The 26,848-nt window shown below is 40.4% G+C and overlaps 4 protein-coding genes across 4 annotated transcripts; all 4 read left to right on the forward strand.

Moving 5' to 3' along the window:
- The first annotated feature begins 2,899 nt into the window (after positions 1-2,899).
- On the forward strand, positions 2,900-3,829 carry LOC130205667 (olfactory receptor 5F1-like). Its single transcript, XM_056433169.1, has one exon. The coding sequence runs from the start codon at positions 2,900-2,902 to the stop codon at positions 3,827-3,829; it is 930 nt and encodes a 309-aa protein (XP_056289144.1).
- A 6,642-nt stretch (positions 3,830-10,471) lies between these two features.
- LOC130206436 (olfactory receptor 6B2-like) lies at positions 10,472-11,401 on the forward strand. The gene has a single exon (XM_056434417.1). The coding sequence runs from the start codon at positions 10,472-10,474 to the stop codon at positions 11,399-11,401; it is 930 nt and encodes a 309-aa protein (XP_056290392.1).
- Positions 11,402-16,139: 4,738 nt separating this feature from the next.
- LOC130202124 (olfactory receptor 6B2-like) lies at positions 16,140-17,785 on the forward strand. The gene is given in 3 exon segments (XM_056427410.1): positions 16,140-16,849; positions 16,851-17,039; positions 17,632-17,785. Coding segments are annotated over 3 exon segments (1,053 nt in total).
- Positions 17,786-19,631: 1,846 nt separating this feature from the next.
- LOC130202127 (olfactory receptor 6B2-like) lies at positions 19,632-20,561 on the forward strand. Its single transcript, XM_056427424.1, has one exon. The coding sequence runs from the start codon at positions 19,632-19,634 to the stop codon at positions 20,559-20,561; it is 930 nt and encodes a 309-aa protein (XP_056283399.1).
- The last annotated feature ends 6,287 nt before the right edge of the window (positions 20,562-26,848 follow it).

Here is a 26,848-nt window from a genome sequence, read left to right on the forward strand (position 1 = left end):
TGTTTTTGAATCATGTCATGAGTTGGTCCACAGAAAGGATACTTCTGTTTGTATATGTATGTCGTTTGGGAGAAATACCCAATAAGTCTAACATTGTTAATCCTGAGTCAATGTGACATGTACAGTACAAAAGTGCCAACACAGAAAGCAGTTTAGAGAAAGGCTCAACTGAATCAACCTTTATTTATCTTTACAATCATATTTGAAATGTTTCTTCAATCGAATGTGGCTTTCAATAAAGTTGGACTTGTTTGACATAGATGTGTTATTTTGGATGCGTAGATTAGATTAGGAAACGTTACTAATCCCCAGTGGGGAAACTCATTTGCCACCAAAAGCTACAGACAACAATAGACACAGTCCACAGTGCACAACAGACAACAAACAAACAGCAATGGAGTATTGAAAGTGATAAAGTAAAAAGGAGCGCACACAAACAGAGTTTGTAGAAAAGGGTGGCTGTTTATTTGGGAAGCCTTTGTCAAGTAGTAGCTGTTGGACACAGCATTCAAAAGCACTCTGAAGCAAACCAGAATATCTAAAGCAGTGATTTATTAATCTTGTAAAATATTGTTTTTTTCTCTCTTTCAGATCTGTGTGTGAACATGTTGTTCTTCCCAAACCGACTTATTTTTAGGTCTCTGCTTGAAATTACATACCCAAACTAAAAAGGTTATTTCTCCTCTACCACAAAAGCTATTTGAATAATGTTGGTGTTATAATAAAGGCAACCCATGTGAACCTTTGTTCAGATGTGTAAATATTAGTATATGTTACTGGTTAAGAGTAAATGAAGATGAAACACAGCAAAAATAGAAGTTTCAGGTTCGCCGAGGGAAAACACACACTTTTAGGATGATTATCTCTTGGAAGGATGTAGAGCAAAGGTCTAAACTGACCCAGATCACAGCACAATATGTGAACATGGCCTACGACAGATACGTGGCTAAACGTCGCCCTTGGCGTACCACTCTGTGATGACCAGAGAGTTTGTATTGTTATGCTCTTTGCTTGACTTATACACTTTTATTTGAATGTCATTGGTACAGTAATAACATTAAGATTGAGAAATATGCGGCTCACATATACCAAAGATCTACTGTGTAAATTGGTTGATTATTAAACGTGCTTATTCTGCCTCCATAGAAAATATTGCGATTCAAGCTTTTATTATACTTTTTATACAGGCCATTTATTTTTCATTATTTGGACTTATGTTAACCAGATAAAAACATGCATAACTTCCAAAGAGAAAATAACAAAGTTTATGTAGACATGTGTTCCACATTTATTCAGTTTATTTACTTTTTCTGTGTGTTTAATGTTTGTTTTGTTGTAAATACGATTCGGCTCAAAACAGTAAGAACTAGAATGGGCACTCGGTAGAGCGCATACCTTCGCATATCACAAGATTGGGCATTGAATTATGAACATTTTGGCATTAGTTGCATGCCAATTGGACAAAAATGTATCGTGCTATGGTAAAAAAAGAGTTTGACCTTTCCATGACCTTGACCTTGACCTTTGACCCGATTGATCCCAAAATCTAATCAAATGGTCCCCGGATAATAACCAATCATCCCACCAAATTTCATGCGATTCAAGAACATTTTGACCTGTTCATGACCTTTGACCTTGACCTTTGACCCGATCGATCCCAAAATCTAATCAAATGGTCCCCGGATAATAAACAATCATCCCACCAAATTTCATGCGATTCGGTTCAATACTTTTTGAGTTCTGCGAAAGATTTTGACCTGTTCATGACCTTTGACCTTTGACCTTTGACCCGATCGATCCCAAAATCTAATCAACTGGTCCCCGGATAATAAACAATCATCCCACCAAATTTCATGCGATTCGGTTCAATACTTTTTGAGATTTGCGAATAACACGCATACAAATAAATAAATAAATAAATAAATAAATAAATAAATACACGGCGATCAAAACATAACCTTCCGGCATTTTCAATGCGAAGGTAACAAAGTGCTCTGAATTTATTGGAAATATAAAAACACTATTTTTGTACAATATGTAAAACGTTAGTCCACTGCAAGCGTAGGTAGGCCCCATAGTAGCCATTCACTTAGTGAGACCATTTAAAAGCTGCTGATCTCGAGGTTAATTACAGCCTCATGCAACTACAACCACAAACTACAGAACTAGGGTATTCAGGGGATGTATATTGCTTATATCTGAGGGATCTTTAATCCCTTTTTATATATTCTCAAGTAGTAAAAATTGTCAGAAAAAAATCGGTGTAACAAATTGTATCAACCTACAAATTGCTGCAACAACGTATAATCCATGAATGAGCATGTGAACATATACTTCCATCATATTGTTCTAAGCCATTTTACACTTTCCCAATTTATTTTAATTAATTAATTATTACAATTTTATTTCTGATGACATCATGAAATCTATCATAATATTATAATGAAAATGATCAATGGTTGCAACCCAAAGCTGCCCACACATGACCAAAACCAATGAGATAACAATACTTTGCCTCTGCAAAACAAATGTATGACCATCAGAAGACAGATTTGATGTGATACATATTTTGCATTTGTAATGGAGTTGCAGATTTTTTGACAGATGACCCAATAAATACATTATACATTTTATTTTGTTCATGTCCGAGAGATTAGTCCACTAGTTGTTTGTAATCACTCATCCTCAAGTGTTCCTGGACTAATGATCAAAGTTTAAATTCCCACATGTGGTGTTGTCATAGTCAAAGCTGTTATTAATAAGTTTGGTGGAGGGAGACCAGAGTCAGAGCACACGGCACCTTCCTGCCTTACGCTCTGCAACCACTTCATGTATGTGTGACACTGGACTTATACAATTTGAATATGTTTTAAAACAGTGATTATTTGCTCTATACACCATGGATAATGATTCTTTTGAAGGAATTTTCATTCTCTCAGGGCTAAATGAGACAGTGAATTACAGAATTGCTATATTTTCACTTACTTTGCTGTATTACTGTATGATCTTGTTTTTAAATATCTCTATCATCATGATTATTATCTCAGATCAAAACCTACATGAACCCATGTACATCCTTTTGTGCAGTTTTTGCTTTAATGGACTTTATGGGAGTACAGGTTTCTACCCCAAACTGCTCTTAGATCTGCTGTCTTCCTCTCAACAGATCTCATATGAAGGATGCCTTTTACAGGCTTTTGTCATGTATTCGTTTGCCTGCTGTGAATTATCCATTCTAGCAGTCATGGCCTACGACAGATATCTGGCTATATGTCGACCACTTCACTACAACTCTGTCATGACAAAGACGAGGCTCTCTCAGCTCATATGTTTCTCCTGGCTAACACCTTTCTGCATCTTTTCCATTAACATTCTGATCACGTCAAGACTAAAGTTATGTGGTTCAAAAATTCCGAAACTCTTTTGTGTGAACTGGGTAATTGTCAAACTCACTTGCCCTGGGACTGACACTGTTTCAAGTAATATTGTCTCATATGCAATAATTATCATTTATGTGTGTCATGGTTTATTCACAGTTTGGACTTACATGCATATGACTAGAACTTGTGTGAGGTCCAAAGATGACAGGATAAGGTTTATGCAGACATGTGTGCCTCATTTAGTCTCTTTAGTCACATTCCTTGTTGTTATAGTTTTTGATTTGATGTATATGCGATTTGGCTCCACATATTTACCTCAGAGCATTCAAAACTTCATTGCTATAGAATTCCTGCTCATTCCTCCAGTGATGAATCCTCTAATATATGGATTAAAACTGACAAAGATACGAAACAGAATTTTAGGTTTTGTTAACTTTAAAAGAAAATGACGTCCTTCACCGAGTTTAATCTCTAATTTATTCGAGCAAGAAAAAGAAGTGATGTTTGAGGATAGATCATGATGACTGCAGAATGTCCCAATCTGCTCGATATGACTGAATACAACACTCAATATATGTTGACTAACATACATTTTCAGTGTTTATTGAAGAGCAACCAACAATGCAACATGTTTAGTTTAATCTGTTATGTGTATGTTTGATATGCTACAAGTAACATGTATGACAAATTTAATATGTTCATGTTATGTTCCTGCATGAAATAAAGTGATTGTAAAGCAGAAATTAGTGCGGACGTTTCAAGGGACACAAATGTTTCACTTTCTTTTTTAAAGCCTACACTATTAGTTGTATTACCCATAAAGACATATTTATCGTTTAACTGTGCTCCCAGTAGAGTGCAGATCTGAGACAGGTTTGTCTGCATTGACCCCGGCTGTAATGTTTGATTGAATGAATACAAACCCTAATTGTCTGACTCCCATCTAGTCAGCGAGCGTGTCGCATGTTCTTCCCTCATGATTCTCACGCAACAGATACTCTCATGTTTATCTGTGCAGCTGTCTGCACTGGCTCCCTGCAGGCTTGTGTCAACTGAGGAGGTCTTCAGCAGTTTCAAAAGTCAGGTTTTTGCTGATCTCTGGGTTACAGTTTTCCAAAAAACATCTGCAAGGTCCCACTCTGGTGAATACAGGCCTCAATATATGTTGAGTAACAAGGCGTGCCATTTTTAGATTTTCCCCTGCATGTAAATGCATTTATTGTAAACCAAAAGATTGTTAGAAACATTTTAATGAACAAAAGCTCCATTTAAAAATAACCCATTTTCCTTCTTCGTTGTAATGTCCCTGCTCCTCATCCTGATTTTTCTATTGGCCAGATGATGTTAGTTGCATAACCTATTTTTGTAAATGTGACTGTCTGAACTGGAGCTTCCTGGTCGTGGTGCCTCATCCATGACTGAATATTTCATTCATCACCACATGTAAAAGAACCCAACTTCTTATTTGTTAAACACACTTGAATGAAGTACATCCGTTTAAGGATGAACAAAAACATATTTAACAATGTTTGTTTCCATAAATAAACTTACTATATAACTCTCTCCCTGTGTACCTTACTGTTTATTAATCATGCAATTACTGTCTATCAACATTTCTTTTTTTTAAATTCATGTTTTGTTAATGTTATCCCCATTTTTAAACTTGTGCACTATTTTATGTTTTAAATTCACATTTTATAAATGCACATTATTCTTTTATAGATGTGAATGAGCATTTTTGGCATAAGCCTGAGATCTATTATTCCACTGCCAACGACTTCTTCCCTGTTATTGTTTTGTATCTGACAATAAAGTACTCGTATAACATATTTCTGTTATCCTGTGAGTAACGGACTGAATATGGAGGCAGCAACACAGATTGTTATGTTTGAACAAAACCTTTTATTTCACATATAGCGTTATATCACGCCCAATCTCCCCTTTTCGGTTCCTACTGCTCTTTATAGGGAAGAGATGGCACAAACACACAGACAGATTATTTACAGCTGGGGCTGATTGATCGGCCGATTAGACCTCGTCTCGGCACTGTTCCCTGAACTACACCCCCTGCTCAATCCACTCTGCAGCTGTGCTTAACCACACCCCACTGCCGCATATCTCTACCGCCCGACTTAGGCCAGGGCAATATCCGGCCTAACCTACTCCCCCTCCCCCCATGAGAGCAGGAGAGGAAGTCGGCCACAACCTTCTGCGCCCCTGGCCTATGAATCACCTTGAAGTTAAAAGGCTGTAAAGCTAGATACCACCGCGTAATCCAGGAGTTGGTATATTTCATGCGGTGGAGCCACTGGAGCGGGCCGTGGTCCGACCAGAGGATGGTACCTAAAGGGAAGTGTGGTGAATTGGTACAAACCAAACGGAGTGGAGGAGGCTGTTTTTTCCTTGGACTCTGGCGACAGAGGAATCTGGCAGTAGCCCTAGGTTAAAAAATGTGCAGTGCCCAGTTGGTCCAGGAGTTCGTCGACCTTGGGTAAGCATCAAACCGTGACACGTCATTCACCCTGCGATAGTCCACGCAGAACCGTATGGACCCATCCTTCTTGACCACAAGAACAATGGGGCTACACCAGGCACTGTGGGACTCTTCTATTACCCCCATCTCCAGCATGGCAGCCAATTCCCTCTGAACCACTTCTTTTTTGTGTTCAGGTAACCTGTAGGGTCGCGACCGCACCGCCATGCCTGGAGGTGTCTCAATCTGGTGCGTTATGAGGTTTGTGCGTCCTGGAAGGAGAGAGAACACATCAGCAAACTGCTCTTGCAACTGGGCAACGTCTGTTCTCTGGGTCCCGGAGAGACGGTCTTCACAAAGGAGCGAGGCCGGATTGGTGGATTTTGGGACCTCAGGCCCCAGCTCCTCTCTCAGATATCGAGGACACCAGAGGAACAGACTCCTCCTCCCTCCATGCTTTTAGGAGGTTGAGGTGGTAAATCTGTGTAGCTCCGCCCCTGTCAGAATGCACCAACTCATAATCAACATCCCCCACTCGCCGTTTAAAGCTGGAAGAAGGAAGCAATACCTTCTCTCCCTGTGCCTGGAGAACATTCTCACGTGACATCTTACCGCAGGTCCAGGACGTGTTGGATCTCACTTTTACTGGTGCTCGGCCCCTCTTCACAGTTTCCTTTAATGAGGTTGAGCACCCCCCGCGGTGTCCTGCCGAACAACAGTTCAAAGGGAGAAAAACCCGTGGAGGCCTGGGGAACCTCTCGTACTGCAAACAACAACAAGTCAATCATTTTATTCCAATTATGTTCATCTTCAATAATAAATTTAGAGATCATGGAATTCAAAATCTTATTCAGACGCTCCACCAGACGGTCTGCGGGTGGTACACACTGGTCCGAATGGACTTGATGCCCAGTAACCCGTAAAGTTCTCAGTGTACATGACACACTGCGTGCCCTGGTCAGTCAGAATCTCTTTCGAGATTCCGACTCGGGAGATGACCTGAAACAACGCCTGCGCGACAGTCTTTGCAGAAATGTTGCGCAATGGCACCGCCTCCGGATATCGTGTTGCATAATCCACGAGGACTAACATAAAGCGATATCATTATCCCCCCCGTGTCTAATTTCCACTGACACCATGGGATACTCGTGAACATCCTCATGCAAACACCTCATCTTCACCCACAATGCCTCCACCAATACCCCGGGCCGATACAGGTTCTGGTGGATCATAGACTGCATTGTTACGACCGGCCGAGGGGAGCCTGAATGTGACATTAATACGGGTCTCCCCAAATTAGGACCAATGCGGCAGCTTATCGTCAACAAAAGGTTTTTATTTGTGAACTCAAGTGTCAACCATTCTTCAGGGTGAGGCCTGGCCCAAAATAACAAACAAAATAATCTGTGCAAGTCACCTAAATTCCCTAGACCACAAAAGGAACAAAGAAAGTACAGATGTCTTACCTATCTCCCTAGCAGAAAACAGGTTTAAACAAAAGGGCTCCTCACCCCTACCGACACGCTAAATAACCCCACCACCCACAAAACTGTGCTGCGCCGCATGGCCCGGTTGGAAGCTGGAGGGGAAGGGCCGGCAACACAGGTTCCCTCCTAAATAGCCATCCAATTACCTGAAAAAAAGAAAAGCACAACACATAACACACAGCACCCCCCCTCAGGCAGGGAGGTGAACAACACTACTAATCCCCTTGACACTAGGTCATAACATCCCCCCACCTAAGATCAAACATTTCTTCCCTTGAAGAAAAGTTTGTTCAACACCCTATCCGCCACAACATTATCAGTCCTTCTAATGTGATGAATCTCGATGTTAAAGTCTTGTAGCCGTAGCGACCAGTGCATCAGATGTTGATTGTGTTTCGCAGACGAAACACCACAAGTGGATTGTTGTCGGCATATACCCGGACCGGGGTCGAGCTCGAACCAATATACACCTCAAAGTGCTGCATTGCCAACAGCAATGCCAAAGCTTCCTTTACGAGAGTGCTGTAATTCAGTTGATGTTTGGTAAATTTCCTCGAAAAACACACGGGATGGTCAATAACATGATCATCTTCCTGTAAAAGAACAACGCCTGCACCATGAGCACTGGCATCTACCTCCACTTTAAAGGGACGCACAAAACCCGGTGCAGTCAAACCAGCCTGGATGGCCTGGATTTTGGCAGATAGAGGGCTAATCCCCTTGACACTCTGGGTCATAACAGCCCGAATCAACCATCACCTGATGTATACCCTCAGTGTCCGGGCTGCCCGCACCTCCAACACTCCTGCCCTGACATTTGAGAATCTCCCCATAGGTCAGGAAGAGTGCCGGTGCTGGCCGTGGTAAGTGGTTTGGGGACCTGCGGGAGGGTTGTCGGTCCCGGAGTTGGCCCCGCCAGGAGCTTGATGGTCGCCTCCTCCGTGGGGTTGGTGTCGGCTGGTCCGAAGCCGGCACGCGACCGCTGTCCCCCTGCTCAGGGGGGATGAACAGTCAGGTGGCCCTCCGCTAGGGGGATGGTGGTCTCTAGGGCCGAAGGGCGGTGGCAGCGGCCCCACTTTGACGTTGGGACCGGCAAACTACCCACAAACTGTTCGAGGACCACCTTTTTCCACCACTTCCCGCATCGGCATCCCTTAGCCAGTGCGCAAAAGCGGATGGCCGGTCGTCAGGTCCGTCTCCCGGCGGTCCTCCGGCGAAAGTCCCAGTCGGTCGATCACGGCCTTGCGTACGTCCACATACCTCTGCCTGGCAGCCGGGGGAAGCCCAAGGGCTGCTGTCTGTGCCTACCCGGCCAGAAGAGGCAGGAGCCGGACCGCCCACTCGCCAGCCGGCCAGCCACATGCCTCCGCAGTTGCCTTCAAATAGTCGAGGAAGGACTGTGCGTCATCCCCTGCAACCAACCGATGCAGGGTCATCCCTGTAAGCGCAGAGGGGGAGCTGCAGCTGTCCGGGCTGCAAGTTGTTCTATGGCAAAATCCTGCCTCTCTTCCTGGATCTTGACCTCCCTCAGGAACTGAGGGTTGGTCTCCGCCTGGTCCCTCTGCATGGCCGCGATCCCCGCCAGCATCTGCCCCAGCGCCACGATCGGCTGGGACAGCTCCTCCGGCTGCTGCTCTCGGTGCGCCATCTGTCCGCCCCACGTTGGGCTCCATTGTATCAGCTTCCTCTGTTATCCCTTGAGTAACGGACTGAATATGGAGGCAGCAACACGGATTGTTATGTTTGAACAAAACCTTTTATTTCACATAGCGTTATATCACTGGCGGCCAGATGAGACCACACGCCCAAGCTCCCTCTCCCACGTCTCAGTTACTGCTGCTCTTTATAGAGAAGAAATAGAAACAAACACAGATTATTTACAGCTGGGGCTGATTGATCAGTTGATGCCGATTAGATATCGTCTCGGCTCTGTTCCCTGAACCACACCCCCTGCTCAATCCACTCTGCAGCTGCGCTTAACCACACCCGACTGCCACAGCTTGAAACACCCAAAAATCTACAAAGATTTTTACAATATTTCAGTCATGATGTGGCTGATTGATGCCTTTAAATCAGCATGACAAAGAAACTCGTTCTGTATCTGCTTCTGTCACCTTACTGTAGAGCCCAATCTTACAAAAAAGAGACAATGTCTGATTGAGGCACTCTGCTCCCCGGTTTGCTGGGGGGTTGTAGAATCCTCTGTAAATTTGCCAAATTCCCGTCGTCAGCCAGGTAGCATGTGAAATGAGTTTCTCCAATCCCGGCGGTCACGATTGAGTCCACTGCAAGCGTAGGTAGGCCCCATAGTAGCCATTCACTTAGTGAGACCATTTAAAAGCTGCTGATCTCTAGGTTAATTACAGCCTCATGCAACTACAACCACAAACTACAGAACTAGGGTATTCAGGGGATGTATATTGCTTATATCTGAGGGATCTTTAATCCCTTTTTATACATTCTCAAGTCGTAAAAATGGTCAGAAAAAAATCGGTGTAACAAATTGTATCGACCCACAAATTGCTGCAACAACGTATAATCCATAAATGAGCATGTGAACATATACTTCTATCATATTGTTCTAAGCCATTTTACACTTTCCCAATTTATTTTAATTAATTAATTATTACAATTTTATTTCTGATGACATCATGAAATCTATCATAATATTATAATGAAAATGATCAATGGTTGCAACCCAAGGCTGCCCACACATGACCAAAACCAATGAGATAACAAGACTTTGCCTCTGCAAAACAAATGTATTACCATCAGAAGACAGATTTGATGTGATACATATTTTGCATTTGTAATGTAGTTGCAGATTTTTTGACAGATGACCCAATAAATACATTATACATTTTATTTTGTTCATGTCCGAGAGATTAGTCCACTAGTTGTTTGTAATCACTCATCCTCAAGTGTTCCTGGACTAATGATCAAAGTTTAAATTCCCACATGTGGTGTTGTCATAGTCAAAGCTGTGATTAATAAGTTTGGTGGAGGGAGACCAGAGTCAGAGCACACGGCACCTCCCTGCCTTACGCTCTGCAACCACTTCATGTATGTGTGACACTGGACTTATACAATTTGAATATGTTTTAAAACAGTGATTATTTGCTCTATACACCATGGATAATGTTTCTGTCGTAGGAATTTTCATTCTCTCAGGGCTAAATGAGACAGTGAATTACAGAATTGCTATATTTTCACTTACTTTGCTGTATTACTGTATGATCTTGTTTTTAAATATTTCTATCATCATGATTGTTATCTCAGATCAAAACCTACATGAACCCATGTACATCCTTTTGTGCAGTTTTTGCTTTAATGGACTTTATGGGACCACAGGTTTCTACCCCAAACTGCTTTTAGATCTGCTGTCTTCCTCTCAACAGATCTCATATGAAGGATGCCTTTTACAAGCTTTTGTCATGTATTCGTTTGCCTGCTGTGAATTATCCATTCTAGCAGTCATGGCCTACGACAGATATCTGGCTATATGTCGACCACTTCACTACAACTCTGTCATGACAAAGACGAGGCTCTCTCAGCTCATATGTTTCTCCTGGCTAACACCTTTCTGCATCTTTTCTATAAGTATTGTTTTGACATCCACGCTAAAGTTATGTGGTTCAAAAATTCCGAAACTCTTTTGTGTGAACTGGCTAATTGTCAAACTCATTTGCCCTGGCACTGACACTGTTTCAAGTAATATTCTCTCATATGCAACAATTATCATTTATGTATGTCATGGTTTATTCACAGTTTGGACTTACATGCATATGACTAGAACTTGTGTGAGGTCCAAAGATGACAGGGCAAAGTTGATGCAGACATGTGTGCCTCATTTAGTCTCTTTAGTCACATTCCTTGTTGTTATAGTTTTTGATTTGATGTATATGCGATTTGGCTCCACAGATTTACCTCAGAGCATTCAAAACTTCATTGCTATAGAATTCCTGCTCATTCCTCCAGTGATGAATCCACTAATATATGGATTAAAACTGACAAAGATACGAAACAGAATTTTAGGTTTTGTTAACTTTGAAAGAAAATGACATCCTTCACCGAGTTTAATCTCTAATTTATTCAATCAAGAAAAAGAAGTGATGTTTGAGGATAGATCATGATGACTGCAGAATGTCCCAATCTGCTCGATATGACTGAATACAACACTCAATATATGTTGACTAACATACATTTTCAGTGTTTGTTGAAGAGCAACCAACAACGCAACATGTTTAGTTTAATCTGTTATGTGTATGTTTGATATGCTACAAGTAACATGTATGACCAATTTAATATGTTCATGTTATGTTCCTGCATGAAATAAAGTGATTGTAAAGCAGAAATTAGTGCGGATGTTTCAAGGGACACAAATGTTTCTCTTTCTTTTTAAAAGCCTACACTATTAGTTTCATTACCCATAAAGACATATTTATTGTTTAACTGTGCTCCCAGTAGAGTGCAGATCTGAGACAGGTTTGTCTGCATTGACCCCGGCTGTAATGTTTGATTGAATGAATACAAACCCTAATTGTCTGACTCCCATCTAGTCAGCGAGCGTGTCGCATGTTCTTCCCTCATGATTCTCACGCAACAGATACTCTCATGTTTATCTGTGCGTCTGCACTGGCTCCCTGCAGGCTTGTGTCAACTGAGGAGGTCTTCAGCAGTTTCAAAAGTCAGGTTTTTGCTGATCTCTGGGTTACAGTTTTTCTGAAAACGTCTGCAGAAAGTCCCAATCTGGTGAATACAGGCCTCAATATATGTTGAGTAACAAAGCGTGACATTTTTATGATTTTCCCCTGCATGTAAATGCATTTATTGTAAACCAAGAGATTGTTAGAAGCATATTAATGAACAAAAGCTCCATTTAAAAAGAACCCATTTTCCTTCTTCGTTGTCCCTGCTCCTCATTCTGATTGTTCAATATAATTTAGTCAAACATGCCTAAACTTGTGCACTTTAACCACCTGAATTAATCCGGCCAGATGATGTTAGTAGCATAATTTTTTTGTTGTAAATGTGACTGTCTGAACTGGAGCTTCCTGGTCGTGGTGCCTCATCCATGACTGAATGTTTCATTCATCACGACATGAAAAACAACCCAACTTTTTATTTGTTGTTAAATACACTTGAATGAAGTACATCCGTTTAGGGATCAACAAAAACATGTTTCCATGTTTAACAATGTTTGTTTCCATACTTAAACTTACTATATATCTCTTTCCCTGTGTACCTTACTGTTTATTAATCATGCAATTACTGTCTATCAACATTTATTTATTTTTAATTCATGTTTTGTTAATGTTATCCCTATTTTTTAACTTGTGCACTATTTTATGTTTTAAATTCACATTTTCCAAATGCATGTTATTCTTATATAGATGTGAATCAGCTTTTTTGGAGGAAGCCTGAGATCTATTATTCCACTGCCAATGACTTCTTCTCTGTTATTGTTTTGCATCTAAAAATAAAGTACTTGAAACACCAACAAATCCACAAAGATTTTTACAATATTTCAGTCATGATGTGGCTGATTGATGCCTTTAATCAGCATGACAAAGAAACTCGTTCAGGTTTTGTCTGCATTGACCCCGGCTGTAATGTTTGATTGAATGAATACAAACCCTAATTGTCTGACTCCCATCTAGTCAGCGAGCGTGTCGCATGTTCTTCCCTCATGATTCTCACGCAACAGATACTCTCATGTTTATCTGTGCAGCTGTCTGCACTGGCTCCCTGCAGGCTTGTGTCAACTGAGGAGGTCTTCAGCAGTTTCAAAAGTCAGGTTTTTGCTGATCTCTGGGTTACAGTTTTTCTGAAAACGTCTGCAGAAAGTCTCAATCTGGTGAATACAGGCCTCAATATATGTTGAGTAACAAAGCGTGACATTTTTATCATTTTCCCCTGCATGTAAATGCATTTATTGTAAACCAAGAGATTGTTAGAAGCATATTAATGAACAAAAGCTCCATTTAAAAAGAACCCATTTTCCTTCTTCGTTGTCCCTGCTCCTCATTCTGATTGTTCAATATAATCTAGTCAAACATGCCTAAACTTGTGCACTTTAACCACCTGAATTAACCCGGCCAGATGATGTTAGTAGCATAATTTTTTTTTGTAAATGTGACTGTCTGAACTGGAGCTTCCTGGTCGTGGTGCCTCATCCATGACTGAATATTTCATTCATCACGACATAAAAAACAACCCAACTTTGTATTTGTTGTTAAATACACTTGAATGAAGTGCATCCGTTTAGGGATCAACAAAAACATGTTTCCATGTTTAACAATGTTTGTTTCCATACTTAAACTTACTATATAACTCTTTCCCTGTGTACCTTACTGTTTATTAATCATGCAATTACTGTCTATCAACATTTTTCTTTTTTTTTCATGTTTTGTTAATGTTATCCCTATTTTTTAACTTGTGCACTATTTTATGTTTTAAATTCACATTTTCCAAATGCATGTTATTCTTATATATTTTTGGAGGAAGCCTGAGATCTATTATTCCACTGCCAATGACTTCTTCTCTGTTATTGTTTGGCATCTAACAATAAAGTACTTGAAACACCAACAAATCTACAAAGATTTTTACAATATTTCAGTCATGATGTGGCTGATTGATGCCTTTAAATCAGCATGACAAAGAAACTCGTTCTGTATCTGCTTCTGTCACCTTTCTGTAGAGCCCAATCTTACAAAAAAAGAGACAATGTCTGATTGAGGCACTCTGCTCCCCGGTTTGCTGGGGGGTTGTAGAATCCTCTGTAAATTTGCCAAATTCCCGTCGTCAGCCAGGTAGCATGTGAAATGAGTTTCTCCAATCCCAGCGGTCACAATTGAGTCCACTGCAAGCGTAGGTAGGCCCCATAGTAGCCATTCACTTAGTGAGACCATTTAAAAGCTGCTGATCTCTAGGTTAATTACAGCCTCATGCAACTACAACCACAAACTACAGAACTAGGGTATTCAGGGGAGGTATATTGCTTATATCTGAGGGATCTTTAATCCCTTGTTATTAGGGCTGTCAATCGATTAAAAAGAATTAACTAATTAATCGCACATTTTGAAATTGCGATTAAAAGTTTTTTCCTTCTTTTTAAAGACAAAACTTCACACAGAGCTGTGTTTTCAAAGAGGCTCCTACCTATAAAGTGCCAGCGAGGTATTTAATATCGTGGATGATAAATTGTTTCTTCAGTGAAACATCAGATTAGTAAAAAAAAGAAGTATATTGAGACCCCATTGGTCCTGTCATCTTTAACATTGAACAGCAGCAGAACCAGTGGCCTTGGTAACTGACTGACATTCAAATATGTCCTGTTCACCCTCTGGAGGCTGGGGGCATTTTATACATTTTACAAAAACAAAAAAAATTCACCGTTTAAAGTCTTTTGCATGTGACACACCCCCATGTGTTATACATCAAACATTCCAGAACAATCTCAGCTCTGTAATGAGGCTCATTGTCCTCGCGCCGTGTTCTCTGGTTCTCTGACTGACAGGCTGCTAAATGAGCCTCACCTGTGAGGTGGGAGGTCCTTTGTGATTTACTGAGTGTTCATTGGTTGTTTTTTACCCGAAATGTTGACAGACAAACGGATTGACAAATCACGTTGAAGGTTTCGTGTGACGAGTTCTTTCCGCGCCGCGTCACCCGACACGTCGCCCCTCCGTTCCTCTGTGTCTCAGAGGGGGAGACGGGAGGAAGGAGGAGCAGGAGGAAACCTGACTGATTCATCTACGAGTTAAACTGATTTCTGCTCCTTATTTTCGCGGAGAAATAATTGTTTTAAAAACGGAAACAGTGTCAAACCGTACTGCCGCGGTTTGACACTCAGAGGAGTGTAAAAACTTCAACGAACACCGGAAGCAAGTCGAAGTGTCCTTGAGCAAGGCACTGAACCCCCAGTTGCTTCCCGGGCGCATCACTGCAGCCCACTGCTCCTTAATAACTAAGGATGGGTTAAATGCAGAGAACTAATTTCCCCTTGTGGATTAATAAAGTATATTAAAAAAATTTAAAAAAAGTTGCGTGAATTGCGTTAAAATATTTTTGTGCGTTAACGCGGTCAAATTAATCGCATAGATTAACGCGTTAACGCTGACAGCCCTACTTTTTATACATTCTCAAGTCGTAAAAATCGGTGTAACAAATTATATCGACCCACAAATTGCTGCAACAACGTATAATCCATAAATGAGCATGTGAACATATACTTCTATCATATTGTTCGAAGCCATTTTACACTTTCCCAATTTATTTTAATTAATTAATTTTTACAATTTTATTTCTGATGACATCATGAAATCTATCATAATATTATAATGAAAATGATCAATGGTTGCAACCCAAAGCTGCCCACACATGACCAAAACCAATGAGATAACAATACTTTGCCTCTGCAAAACAAATGTATTACCATCAGAAGACAGATTTGATGTGATACATATTTTGCATTTGTAATGTAGTTGCAGATTTTTTGACAGATGACCCAATTAATACATTATACATTTTATTTTGTTCATGTCCAAGAGATTAGTCCACTAGTTGTTTGTAATCACTCATCCTCAAGTGTTCCTGGACTAATGATCAAAGTTTAAATTCCCACATGTGGTGTTGTCATAGTCAAAGCTGTTATTAATAAGTTTGGTGGAGGGAGACCAGAGTCAGAGCACACGGCACTTTCCTGCCTTACGCTCTGCAACCACTTCATGTATATGTGACACTGGACTTATACAATTTGAATATGTTTTAAAACAGTGATTATTTGCTCTATACACCATGGATAATGTTTCTGTCGTAGGAATTTTCATTCTCTCAGGGCTAAATGAGACAGTGAATTACAGAATTGCTATATTTTCACTTACATTGCTGTATTACTGTATGATCTTGTTTTTAAATATCTCTATCATCATGATTGTTATCTCAGATCAAAACCTACATGAACCCATGTACATCCTTTTGTGCAGTTTTTGCTTTAATGGACTTTATGGGACCACAGGTTTCTACCCCAAACTGCTCTTAGATCTGCTGTCTTCCTCTCAACAGATCTCATATGAAGGATGCCTTTTACAAGCTTTTGTCATGTATTCGTTTGCCTGCTGTGAATTATCCATTCTAGCAGTCATGGCCTACGACAGATATCTGGCTATATGTCGACCACTTCACTACAACTCTGTCATGACAAAGACGAGGCTCTCTCAGCTCATATGTTTCTCCTGGCTAACACCTTTCTGCATCTTTTCTATAAGTATTGTTTTGACATCCACGCTAAAGTTATGTGGTTCAAAAATTCCGAAACTCTTTTGTGTGAACTGGCTAATTGTCAAACTCATTTGCCCTGGCACTGACACTGTTTCAAGTAATATTCTCTCATATGCAACAATTATCATTTATGTGTGTCATGGTTTATTCACAGTTTGGACTTACATGCATATGACTAGAACTTGTGTGAGGTCCAAAGATGAAAGGACAAAGTTGATGCAGACATGTGCCTCATTTAGTCTCTTTAGTCACATTCCTTGTTGTTATAGTTTTTGATTTGATGTATATGCGATTTGGCTCCACAGATTTACCTCAGAGCATTCAAAACTTCATTGCTATAGAATTCCTGCTCATTCCTCCAGTGATGAATCCTCTAATATATGGATTAAAACTGACAAAGATACGAAACAGAATTTTAGGTTTTGTTAACTTTGAAAGAAAATGACATCCTTCACCGAGTTTAATCTCTAATTTATTCGAGCAAGAAAAAGAAGTGATGTTTGAGGATAGATCATGATGACTGCAGAATGTCCCAATCTGCTCGATATGACTGAATACAACACTCAATATATGTTGACTAACATACATTTTCAGTGTTTCTTGAAGAGCAACCAACAACGCAACATGTTTAGTTTAATCTGTTATGTGTATGTTTGATATGCTACAAGTAACATGTATGACCAATTTAATATGTTCATGTTATGTTCCTGCATGAAATAAAGTGATTGTAAAGCAGAAATTAGTGCAGACGTTTCAAGGGACACAAATGTTTCACTTTCTTTTTTAAAGCCTACACTGTTAGTTTTATTACCCATAAAGACATATTTATCGTTTAACTGTGCTCCCAGTAGAGTGCAGATCTGAGACAGGTTTGTCTGCATTGACCCCGGCTGTAATGTTTGATTGAATGAATACAAACCCTAATTGTCTGACTCCCATCTAGTCAGCGAGCGTGTCGCATGTTCTTCCTTCATGATTCTCACGCAACAGATACTCTCATGTTTATCTGTGCGTCTGCACTGGCTCCCTGCAGGCTTGTGTCAACTGAGGAGGTCTTCAGCAGTTTCAAAAGTCAGGTTTTTGCTGATCTCTGGGTTACAGTTTTTCTGAAAACGTCTGCAGAAAGTCCCAATCTGGTGAATACAGGCCTCAATATATGTTGAGTAACAAAGCGTGACATTTTTATGATTTTCCCCTGCATGTAAATGCATTTATTGTAAACCAAGAGATTGTTAGAAGCATATTAATGAACAAAAGCTCCATTTAAAAATAACCCATTTTCCTTCTTCGTTGTCCCTGCTCCTCATTCTGATTGTTCAATATAATCTAGTCAAACATGCCTCAACTTGTGCACTTTAACCACCTGAATTAACCCGGCCAGATGATGTTAGTAGCATACCATTTTTTTGTAAATGTGACTGTCTGAACTGGAGCTTCCTGGTCGTGGTGCCTCATCCATGACTGAATATTTGATATTCATTCATCACGACATGAAAAACAACCCAACTTTGTATTTGTTGTTAAATACACTTGAATGAAGTGCATCCGTTTAGGGATCAACAAAAACATGTTTCCATGTTTAACAATGTTTGTTTCCATACTTAAACTTACTATATAACTCTTTCCCTGTGTACCTTACTGTTTATTAATCATGCAATTACTGTCTATCAACATTTCTTTTTTTTAAATTCTTTTTTTGTTAATGTTATCCCTATTTTTTAACTTGTGCACTATTTTATGTTTTAAATTCACGTTTTCCAAATGCATGTTATTCTTATATAGATGTGAATCAGAATTTTTGGAGGAAGCCTGAGATCTATTATTCCACTGCCAATGACTTCTTCTCTGTTACTGTTTTGCATCTAACAATAAAGTACTTGAAACACCAACAAATCTACAAAGATTTTTACAATATTTCAGTCATGATGTGGCTGATTGATGCCTTTAAATCAGCATGACAAAGAAACTCGTTCTGTATCTGCTTCTGTCACCTTTCTGTAGAGCCCAATCTTACAAAAAAAGAGACAATGTCTGATTGAGGCACTCTGCTCCCCGGTTTGCTGGGGGGTTGTAGAATCCTCTGTAAATTTGCCAAATTCCCGTCGTCAGCCAGGTAGAATGTGAAATGAGTTTCTTCAATCCCGGCGGTCACGATTGAGTCCACTGCAAGCGTAGGTAGGCCCCATAGTAGCCATTCACTTAGTGAGACCATTTAAAAGCTGCTGATCTCTAGGTTAATTACAGCCTCATGCAACTACAACCACAAACTACAGAACTAGGGTATTCAGGGGATGTATATTGCTTATATCTGAGGGATCTTTAATCCCTTTTTATACATTCTCAAGTAGTAAAAATTGTCAGAAAAAAATCTATGTAACAAATTGTATGGACCCACAAATTGCTGCAACAACGTATAATACATAAATGAGCATGTGAACATATACTTCTATCATATTGTTCTAAGCCATTTGACACTTTCCCAATTTATTTTAATTAATTAATTATTACAATTTTATTTCTGATGACATCATGAAATCTATCATAATATTATAGTGAAAATGATCAATGGTTGCAACCCAAAGCTGCCCACACATGACCAAAACCAATGAGATAACAAGACTTTGCCTCTGCAAAACAAATGTATGACCATCAGAAGACAGATTTGATGTGATACATATTTTGCATTTGTAATGGAGTTGCAGATTTTTTGACAGATGACCCAATAAATACATTATACATTTTATTTTGTCCATGTCCGAGAGATTAGTCCACTAGTTGTTTGTAATCACTCATCCTCAAGTGTTCCTGGACTAATGATCAAAGTTTAAATTCCCACATGTGGTGTTGTCATAGTCAAAGCTGTTATTAATAAGTTTGGTGGAGGGAGACCAGAGTCAGAGCACACGGCACTTTCCTGCCTTACGCTCTGCAACCACTTCATGTATGTGTGACACTGGACTTATACAATTTGAATATGTTTTAAAACAGTGAGTATTTGCTCTATACACCATGGATAATGTTTCTGTCGTAGGAATTTTCATTCTCTCAGGGCTAAATGAGACAGTGAATTACAGAATTGCTATATTTTCACTTACTTTGCTGTATTATTGTATGATCTTGTTTTTAAATATTTCTATCATCATGATTGTTATCTCAGATCAAAACCTACATGAACCCATGTACATCCTTTTGTGCAGTTTTTGCTTTAATGGACTTTATGGGAGTACAGGTTTCTACCCCAAACTGCTCTTAGATCTGCTGTCTTCCTCTCAACAGATCTCATATGAAGGATGCCTTTTACAAGCTTTTGTCATGTATTCGTTTGCCTGCTGTGAATTATCCATTCTAGCAGTCATGGCCTACGACAGATATCTGGCTATATGTCGACCACTTCACTACAACTCTGTGATGACAAAGACGAGGCTCTCTCAGCTCATATGTTTCTCCTGGCTAACACCTTTCTGCATCTTTTCCATTAACATTCTGATCACGTCAAGACTAAAGTTATGTGGTTCAAAAATTCCGAAACTCTTTTGTGTGAACTGGGTAATTGTCAAACTCACTTGCCCTGGGACTGACACTGTTTCAAGTAATATTGTCTCATATGCAATAATTATCATTTATATGTGTCATGGGTTTTTCATCTTTTGGACTTACATGCATATGACTAGAACTTGTGTGAGGTCCAAAGATGACAGGATAAGGTTTATGCAGACATGTGTGCCTCATTTAGTCTCTTTAGTCACATTTGTTGTTGTCGTACTTTTTGATTTGATGTATATGCGATTTGGCTCCACAGATTTACCTCAGAGCATTCAAAACTTCATTGCTATAGAATTCCTGCTCATTCCTCCAGTGATGAATCCTCTAATATATGGATTAAAACTGACAAAGATACGAATCAGAATTTTAGGTTTTGTGTATGTTGAAAACAAATGACAATTCAACTCTAATGTATGTATTATATTTTTTGTTTGATCAAAGGAAGTAATGCAACAAATGTAATTTTATATTGCATACACATCATCTAGCTGAAACTAATATGTCCCTGGTTAGACAGATACATTTAATGTGTCAAAGAAGAAATTCTATAAAGAAGCAAGATATGTGAGAATGTTTGAGTTTCCCTAAAATGTCTGAACACCCCAGAAAGCAGACCTCAATATATGCATACGAACAAAGCATTTCACTTTCACTTTTGCTAATATATATATATATATATATATGTTTTTGTTCTGATTTTGTATTAAATCAGAGTGCCTTTAATCATGTAAATGTGTGAAACAACATCGTACAAAGTAATAAATATCCTGACATGCAGACACACAAACACCTCTCTTGAATGTATCAGAAGATGTAGAAATAAAAATTAACTTTTTACTAAAGCTTTTGTTTGGGCCTCTTTGTGAATGTAATTCATAGAATATGTCTGTTTTCAACCCACAGTAGAGCACGGCATTGAGCAGCCATGTTAAAAACACACGAGTTGAACCGTAATGAATTATTCACCGAAACTTGAATATACACATAATACATATATAAATGAGGATAGCTTTTTCCATTCATACAAATATTCCAAGTAAAGCTTAATTGTTTAGATTCATTTCGACATGATACATTTTTCTTTTAAACAACATCCACACAGATGTTTTAATTTATTTCGTCTGATCATACCTGGTGTGAATATGTACAGACTTTGCTTGATGGAGAAATAACGTATGAAATAACAGTTCAATTCCCTCGAGATGTTCTGCTCCTAATTAGTCTCACGGTAGAGATTTACATACTGTTGTGGTCTGCCTCTGTTTCCTCCTGCTGGAGCCCGGCTCCTTGGACCAGTAAGCTGCCCAGCAGAGCCCCCGCAGCGGCCCCCACAGCTAACCTGGTACTCACCCCTGTGGTCCCCCTGGAGGAGCCAGCAAGAGCCCCAAATACAGCTCCCAGTGCAGCACCTCCTGCCCTCAGACACGAAGGAGTCCAGTCAGCCTCAAGTTGCCACACTTGGCTAGCAGTCTCTTTCTATGGACCCAATACGAATGACTGAATTAGTATACGTTAAGTGCACCATATCTTACACCTGATAAAGAATCTGTAAGTAAGTGTATGTACAGTATATGTAGCAGAGGAAGCTGTTCAGTAGAGGGAGAGGAGGATTAAAATACAAGTAATTGGTTGAACTAAACCATCACCAAGTTCCTGTTTCACTTATAAAATATTGTTCTCTCTTCGAAGAAAACAAAATCAATGGTGAAAATTTACATTTGAATGCAATAACCGTGACACTTGCAGGGCAGGCAAGACAGTAGTGGTGGTGGGAGGGGGGGGGGGGGGGGCTCCTGCTGTTCTTTCTTCAGGCGGGCCTCTTTTATCAATTGAATGTAGAAAAATCGAGGTCAAGGCTGCGTCAGCAGAGCAAAGCTCCCCATTGTCTCCCCTGAACCCCCGCAGGACGACGGTGGCGTGCTGGACCCGGCGTGCTCCTGCATCCACTCACCTGGTCATGGATCCCTGTATGAGCAATGGACCGCTTACTGACACGCTTCTGATGCCGGACACCAGCCACCAAGTAGGAAATAGTTTGACTGCATTTGGTTAACTGATTTTCTATTTGCAAGAAGAATGTGTCTCAAAACGTTGGACCAAACCAATGCATGAATTAATTTAAAAATGCCAAAATAGAGCTGATCTCATAGGACCATGGATAGGCATACCCTGAGTATGAAACTAGTGGCAACTGCAGGTATCTTGTTCATTGCTCATGACAAAGTGCTTCCATTTATTGCTCGTCTGCACCCTGAGAAAATCAATTTCGCTCACCTTCTTGTGGAGCATGATGTCATTGTCCAACACAACCAGTCTTATCTTTCCTGTCTCTGTGAATAAAAAAGGTTACATTTACTTCAATATTCACACCGGAGACATATCGCTCAGAATCTTGGCTGCTGATGAGTTTGTACTCACTTGATTTAGCTTCTTCTTTCTCATGGTTGTTCAGTTGCACTGCAAACGGCCATTTTTGTTGTCGGGCAAGCTCCTCTAATGACTTGATGTCCGTCATTGTTTTCCTGCGTCGGTTACTTTTGTTAAAGTCCACAGTTTTAGCCCCATTTGTTTTCTCAATTTCTTTCTTCTGATAGTGCCTTTGCATCCCTTCGATTGTGGCCTTCAACACCTTCTTTATATCTTCATTTTCTTTCTTCAGCCATTTAATTGTCTCTTTAAGCTCTGTTGCTTCTCTTTTATGATTCACCATCATTTCATCAAGAGTTTGATCTTTCCTAGCACACTTTTCCTTAAAGACTGCTGTCTCTTGCTCGTGTTTCTTGACTCTTTCCTCCGCCACTTCTTGTTCCACCTCCCTGCTTTGCTTTGTGGCTTTAATCACATCATCTTTGGCAGCACATGTTTCACTCAGGCTTACTATCATTCTTTCTTTCCCTATAATTACTTGTTTAAGCTGGTTGTTCTCCCTCTTAACTGCTAATCCTTTGCCAATCTCTTCTTCAAAGCCTCTATCTTTCTTCTCCTCTGACTCCCTCTGCGCTTTCAGAGCTTCAATCTGTTCATCTTTCTCTATAGCTGTTTTAATGCTGTCCTTCTCCATGGCTGTTTGTGTCAGCAGATCAATGTCCCTCCTTGCCTTCTTGAGCTGTCTTGCTCTCTTTTTGGAGCTTTGATCCAGCTTTTGGTTTGTTTCTTGGAGTTTAATAAAACGATGCAATAACTGTTCAGTATCATTCTCCACCTCCGTTTCCTCAATCCTTTCCAGCAGTTCTTTAACCTGGATATCTCCCACCTTGTTTGAGTTATCAAACACATGATATCTATTCCCACATTTGTCCACCAACCACTTTAGGGCAGGCCAACTCTCAATGTGCTCCTCAATGGGAGTGACTCCCAGTGTGTCTCCCCAAGTGAACAGCACGATGACTCGAGTCCGCCACCAAACTCCAAGCAAGCTCAAGTGTTCCTCCGCTCTCAGGCGGTCCGTTTCAGTGAACGTCTCATCGCTGCGTACGACCAGCAGGACAGCACTGGGAATGGGGGCACACAGAGACACACCATGGGCCATCTGCTGTTGGACCTCCCGTGGAGTGTCTTCAGAACAGTACCTCCCATGCCAGCCGGGAGCCTCAACCACAGTCACTTGCTTCTTCAGAACTTCTCCCCGTCCCTCGGTACACTGTGGTGTTGGAAGTTCGGCATGGAATACTTCCTCTCCGAGAATGGTGTTTCCAGCTGAGCTTTTCCCAACTTGCTTTGGTCCCACGATGAGAACTCGAAGCACTGAGATCGGAGGACACTCTGCTTGATAAAAGAAAAGAAAAAGGTCAATAACAAAGGGATCAAATAGGATAGGCGGAGGGTGCCTGAACTCTTAAAAAGGGGAAAGCTTTGTTTTAAGGATCTTCATTAGATAATATTTGGAAGAACCAAGAACCATAACATTGTTAGGATCAAGAGTAGCATTACAATTCTTTGTTGGTTCATCACCTCAAGTGATTCCTTTCACATCACAGATGGTCATTTGATCCAGTGTTACCATAACATATTCATTGATGAACTGATATTTTACCCATGAGGGATCTGAGTGTCTTTCTGGACTTCTGCACATCCATCCGCCTCAGAATCGTCCTCTCTTCTAATTCGTTCCTTTCTTTACCAGTTATTCGAGAGAATTCCTCATTTGTTGTCAACCAACCAACTCCTCCGGCCTTTATGTTTCCGGCAACCATTGCATCAATCTTCTCCAGAAGTTCTGCAACCTGAGCGTCATCATCTCCTCCCCAAATGCTTGTATCCAAAAGGTGGTATCTATGAGCACACCTCTCCAGAACCGCTTTGAGGAAGCTGTGACTCGCAGCGTAGCCTTCGACGGACGACCCTCTCAGTCTCTCACATCTGGTGAATATGACGATCGTGTTTCTCCACACGGTATCACTCAGCAGCTCAAGAGCACCCTCGACCGTCCACTCCCTGCCTCGGAGAGGGCCGATGGGTATGACCATGAGGAAGGCATGAGGACCTGGCGGGCACATGGTCACCCCGGTGGCCATGTTGTCGTTCACCAGGCCGGGGTCTCTGGACGAGTAGTGGATCCACCTTTCAGGGCTATTGATGATGATAACTGGATGCCTATTTTCAAGAGCACCCTGTCTCCGAACACACATTTTCACGTCTCTGCTGATATCAAACATCTGGCAGCCGAGGATGGTGTTTCCTGTCAAACTCTTTTCCAGCCAGTCGTTGCCCAGGAGGACAATCCTCAGCTCCTGAAGACAGCGTTTGTCCCCTGGCAGCGGACGAGATATGTCAACAGCGGTGTGAATGTGTCATCATATCATATCGTCTTGCTGTCATGCAGGTATTGTAAATGCTAACTATATCCTAAATGATTAGGTATTTCAATCTTATTGAATGAGCATGAAATATATCAAGAACACACCTACATTTTCCAATGAATTTGGAAACAATTAAAAGTTATTTCTGGACCATGGAAACAGTAGTTTATGTAGTATATGATTAAAAGGTCCAGCTACAATATGGACTGTGTTTGGCTTGTTTTTGTTGTTGTTGAAAAGGTCAAGAATCTCAATTTTTAAACCATCAGGGATTAGACGTCTTGAAATTCAGAAGTGTGAACATGACAGCTGGGCATACTCAATTAATTAAGGATAATAACTACATTGAACTTTCTGGGAGATTGATCAGTCAGATCTGTGCTCCTGCTTGCTCTTATTTGACAGCTGTCAACTTACAGTTATAAAAATGTGATATAACAGTCAAAAAGACCCACTGCTACTAATTAATACTCAGTTAAGTGTTAAAGACCAAATGTAATCCACCAGCATACCTTTCCTCGTCTCCACTGCAAACCTTTCTTCCATCTTTCATGCCGTCACAGACCTCACTGTCCTTCCTAGATGTGGAGCTGCGCTTTAATGTTTCACTCAGCTTTCTCTCTGATAAGTGGTCAAAGTTCAGCCAACTCAGCCAGTCATACAGGTCGATAAACATAGTATCTCTCTAAGTAGAGATGTAATCATCTCACACCTTTAGAGCTGACAACAACCTTTTCTTAATCTTCTACATGTGCTCTTCTCTTGACTTTGAGGTGGGCGGGGCTAAATTGGAAAAAAGGTGATGACATTTACTTCTGTGCACCAATCAGGGCTGAGTGACATATTATCACTATCTGTATTTTAAAACTGTACATACTAGCACCTTTCTTTTTCTTGTACATATTACCACCTTCTATACAGGATTTTTTTTATATTTTGTATTTTCTAAACTATTGACTCGGAGAGCCCAGCACTAGATTTCCGATGGGTCTGGACTGTTGGTCCAGGTACAAATGGCAAATAGATCCTTGAATCTTGAGTGACCTTTGACCTGTTGCAATCTGATCAGTCTAATCTGATTAAACCACACCCACACAGTCCCGATGAGTGTTCTACATCAAACTCTGGATGAGTAATACCTCACGAAGTTGTACTTTCTCAATTTGATATTGAACAGAAAAAACATGACTTGAAACTCAGGGTCATTTGGCCTTTAAAGAGGACAAAGCAGCAGCAAGCAAACCATTTTCAGCACCTTAAAAGCTGGTCAGCACTGTACTCAGAGCAAAGTTATTATGGCTCGTATTAGTTACTTTTATTGGGTTTTATCACTTACTTTTAATAGTATGCATTACTAACTTGTAATGTGCTGTACTGTAGCTTCGCATTGTGTGTATTTGTTTTCTTCTTACCACATATGCTGTTGTCGTGCATCTTATCCTGTACCGTTTCTTATTGTTCTATGTTTGTTATGATCGGTCAAGGGACTACAGATGCAAATTAGCTGGAGCTACAATCTGGTGCATTAAATGGTCCCTTTTAAATAATTACACTATTTAACAAAAAGGAAGTCACACTTCTTCAGCTTGCTCAGAAAGCGTTTTATTCAGGTTCAAATTCAGAGTTAATGCCACAGCTGTTGCATTGCCAGTCTTCAATTAAGAGTCCCTGATTTATAATTACCTCGATTCAGTGACCGTGCAATAATGCACATCATGCAAAAAAGTAATCGACTACAGTAAGAAACCATCATTAATTACAAAGTTGGAAAACTGCTATGTAAGCATCATCTGTGCATGCCTCCAGCATTCCGTCTGGCTGTAATTAGAGAGGCATCACTGAAGGCATCAATTACAGCTCCAAACCTGAAACACTGGCAGATCA

The sequence above is a fragment of the Pseudoliparis swirei genome, chromosome 2 (genome assembly GCF_029220125.1).
Source record: "Pseudoliparis swirei isolate HS2019 ecotype Mariana Trench chromosome 2, NWPU_hadal_v1, whole genome shotgun sequence".
In the NCBI taxonomy this organism is placed as follows: Eukaryota; Metazoa; Chordata; class Actinopteri; order Perciformes; family Liparidae; genus Pseudoliparis; species Pseudoliparis swirei.

What these genes read in the sequence shown, in the direction of transcription:
- LOC130205667 (XM_056433169.1), top strand. Translation starts at nt 2,900, where the DNA reads ATGGATAATGATTCTTTTGAAGGAATTTTCATTCTCTCAGGGCTAAAT.
- LOC130206436 (XM_056434417.1), top strand. Translation starts at nt 10,472, where the DNA reads ATGGATAATGTTTCTGTCGTAGGAATTTTCATTCTCTCAGGGCTAAAT.
- LOC130202127 (XM_056427424.1), top strand. Translation starts at nt 19,632, where the DNA reads ATGGATAATGTTTCTGTCGTAGGAATTTTCATTCTCTCAGGGCTAAAT.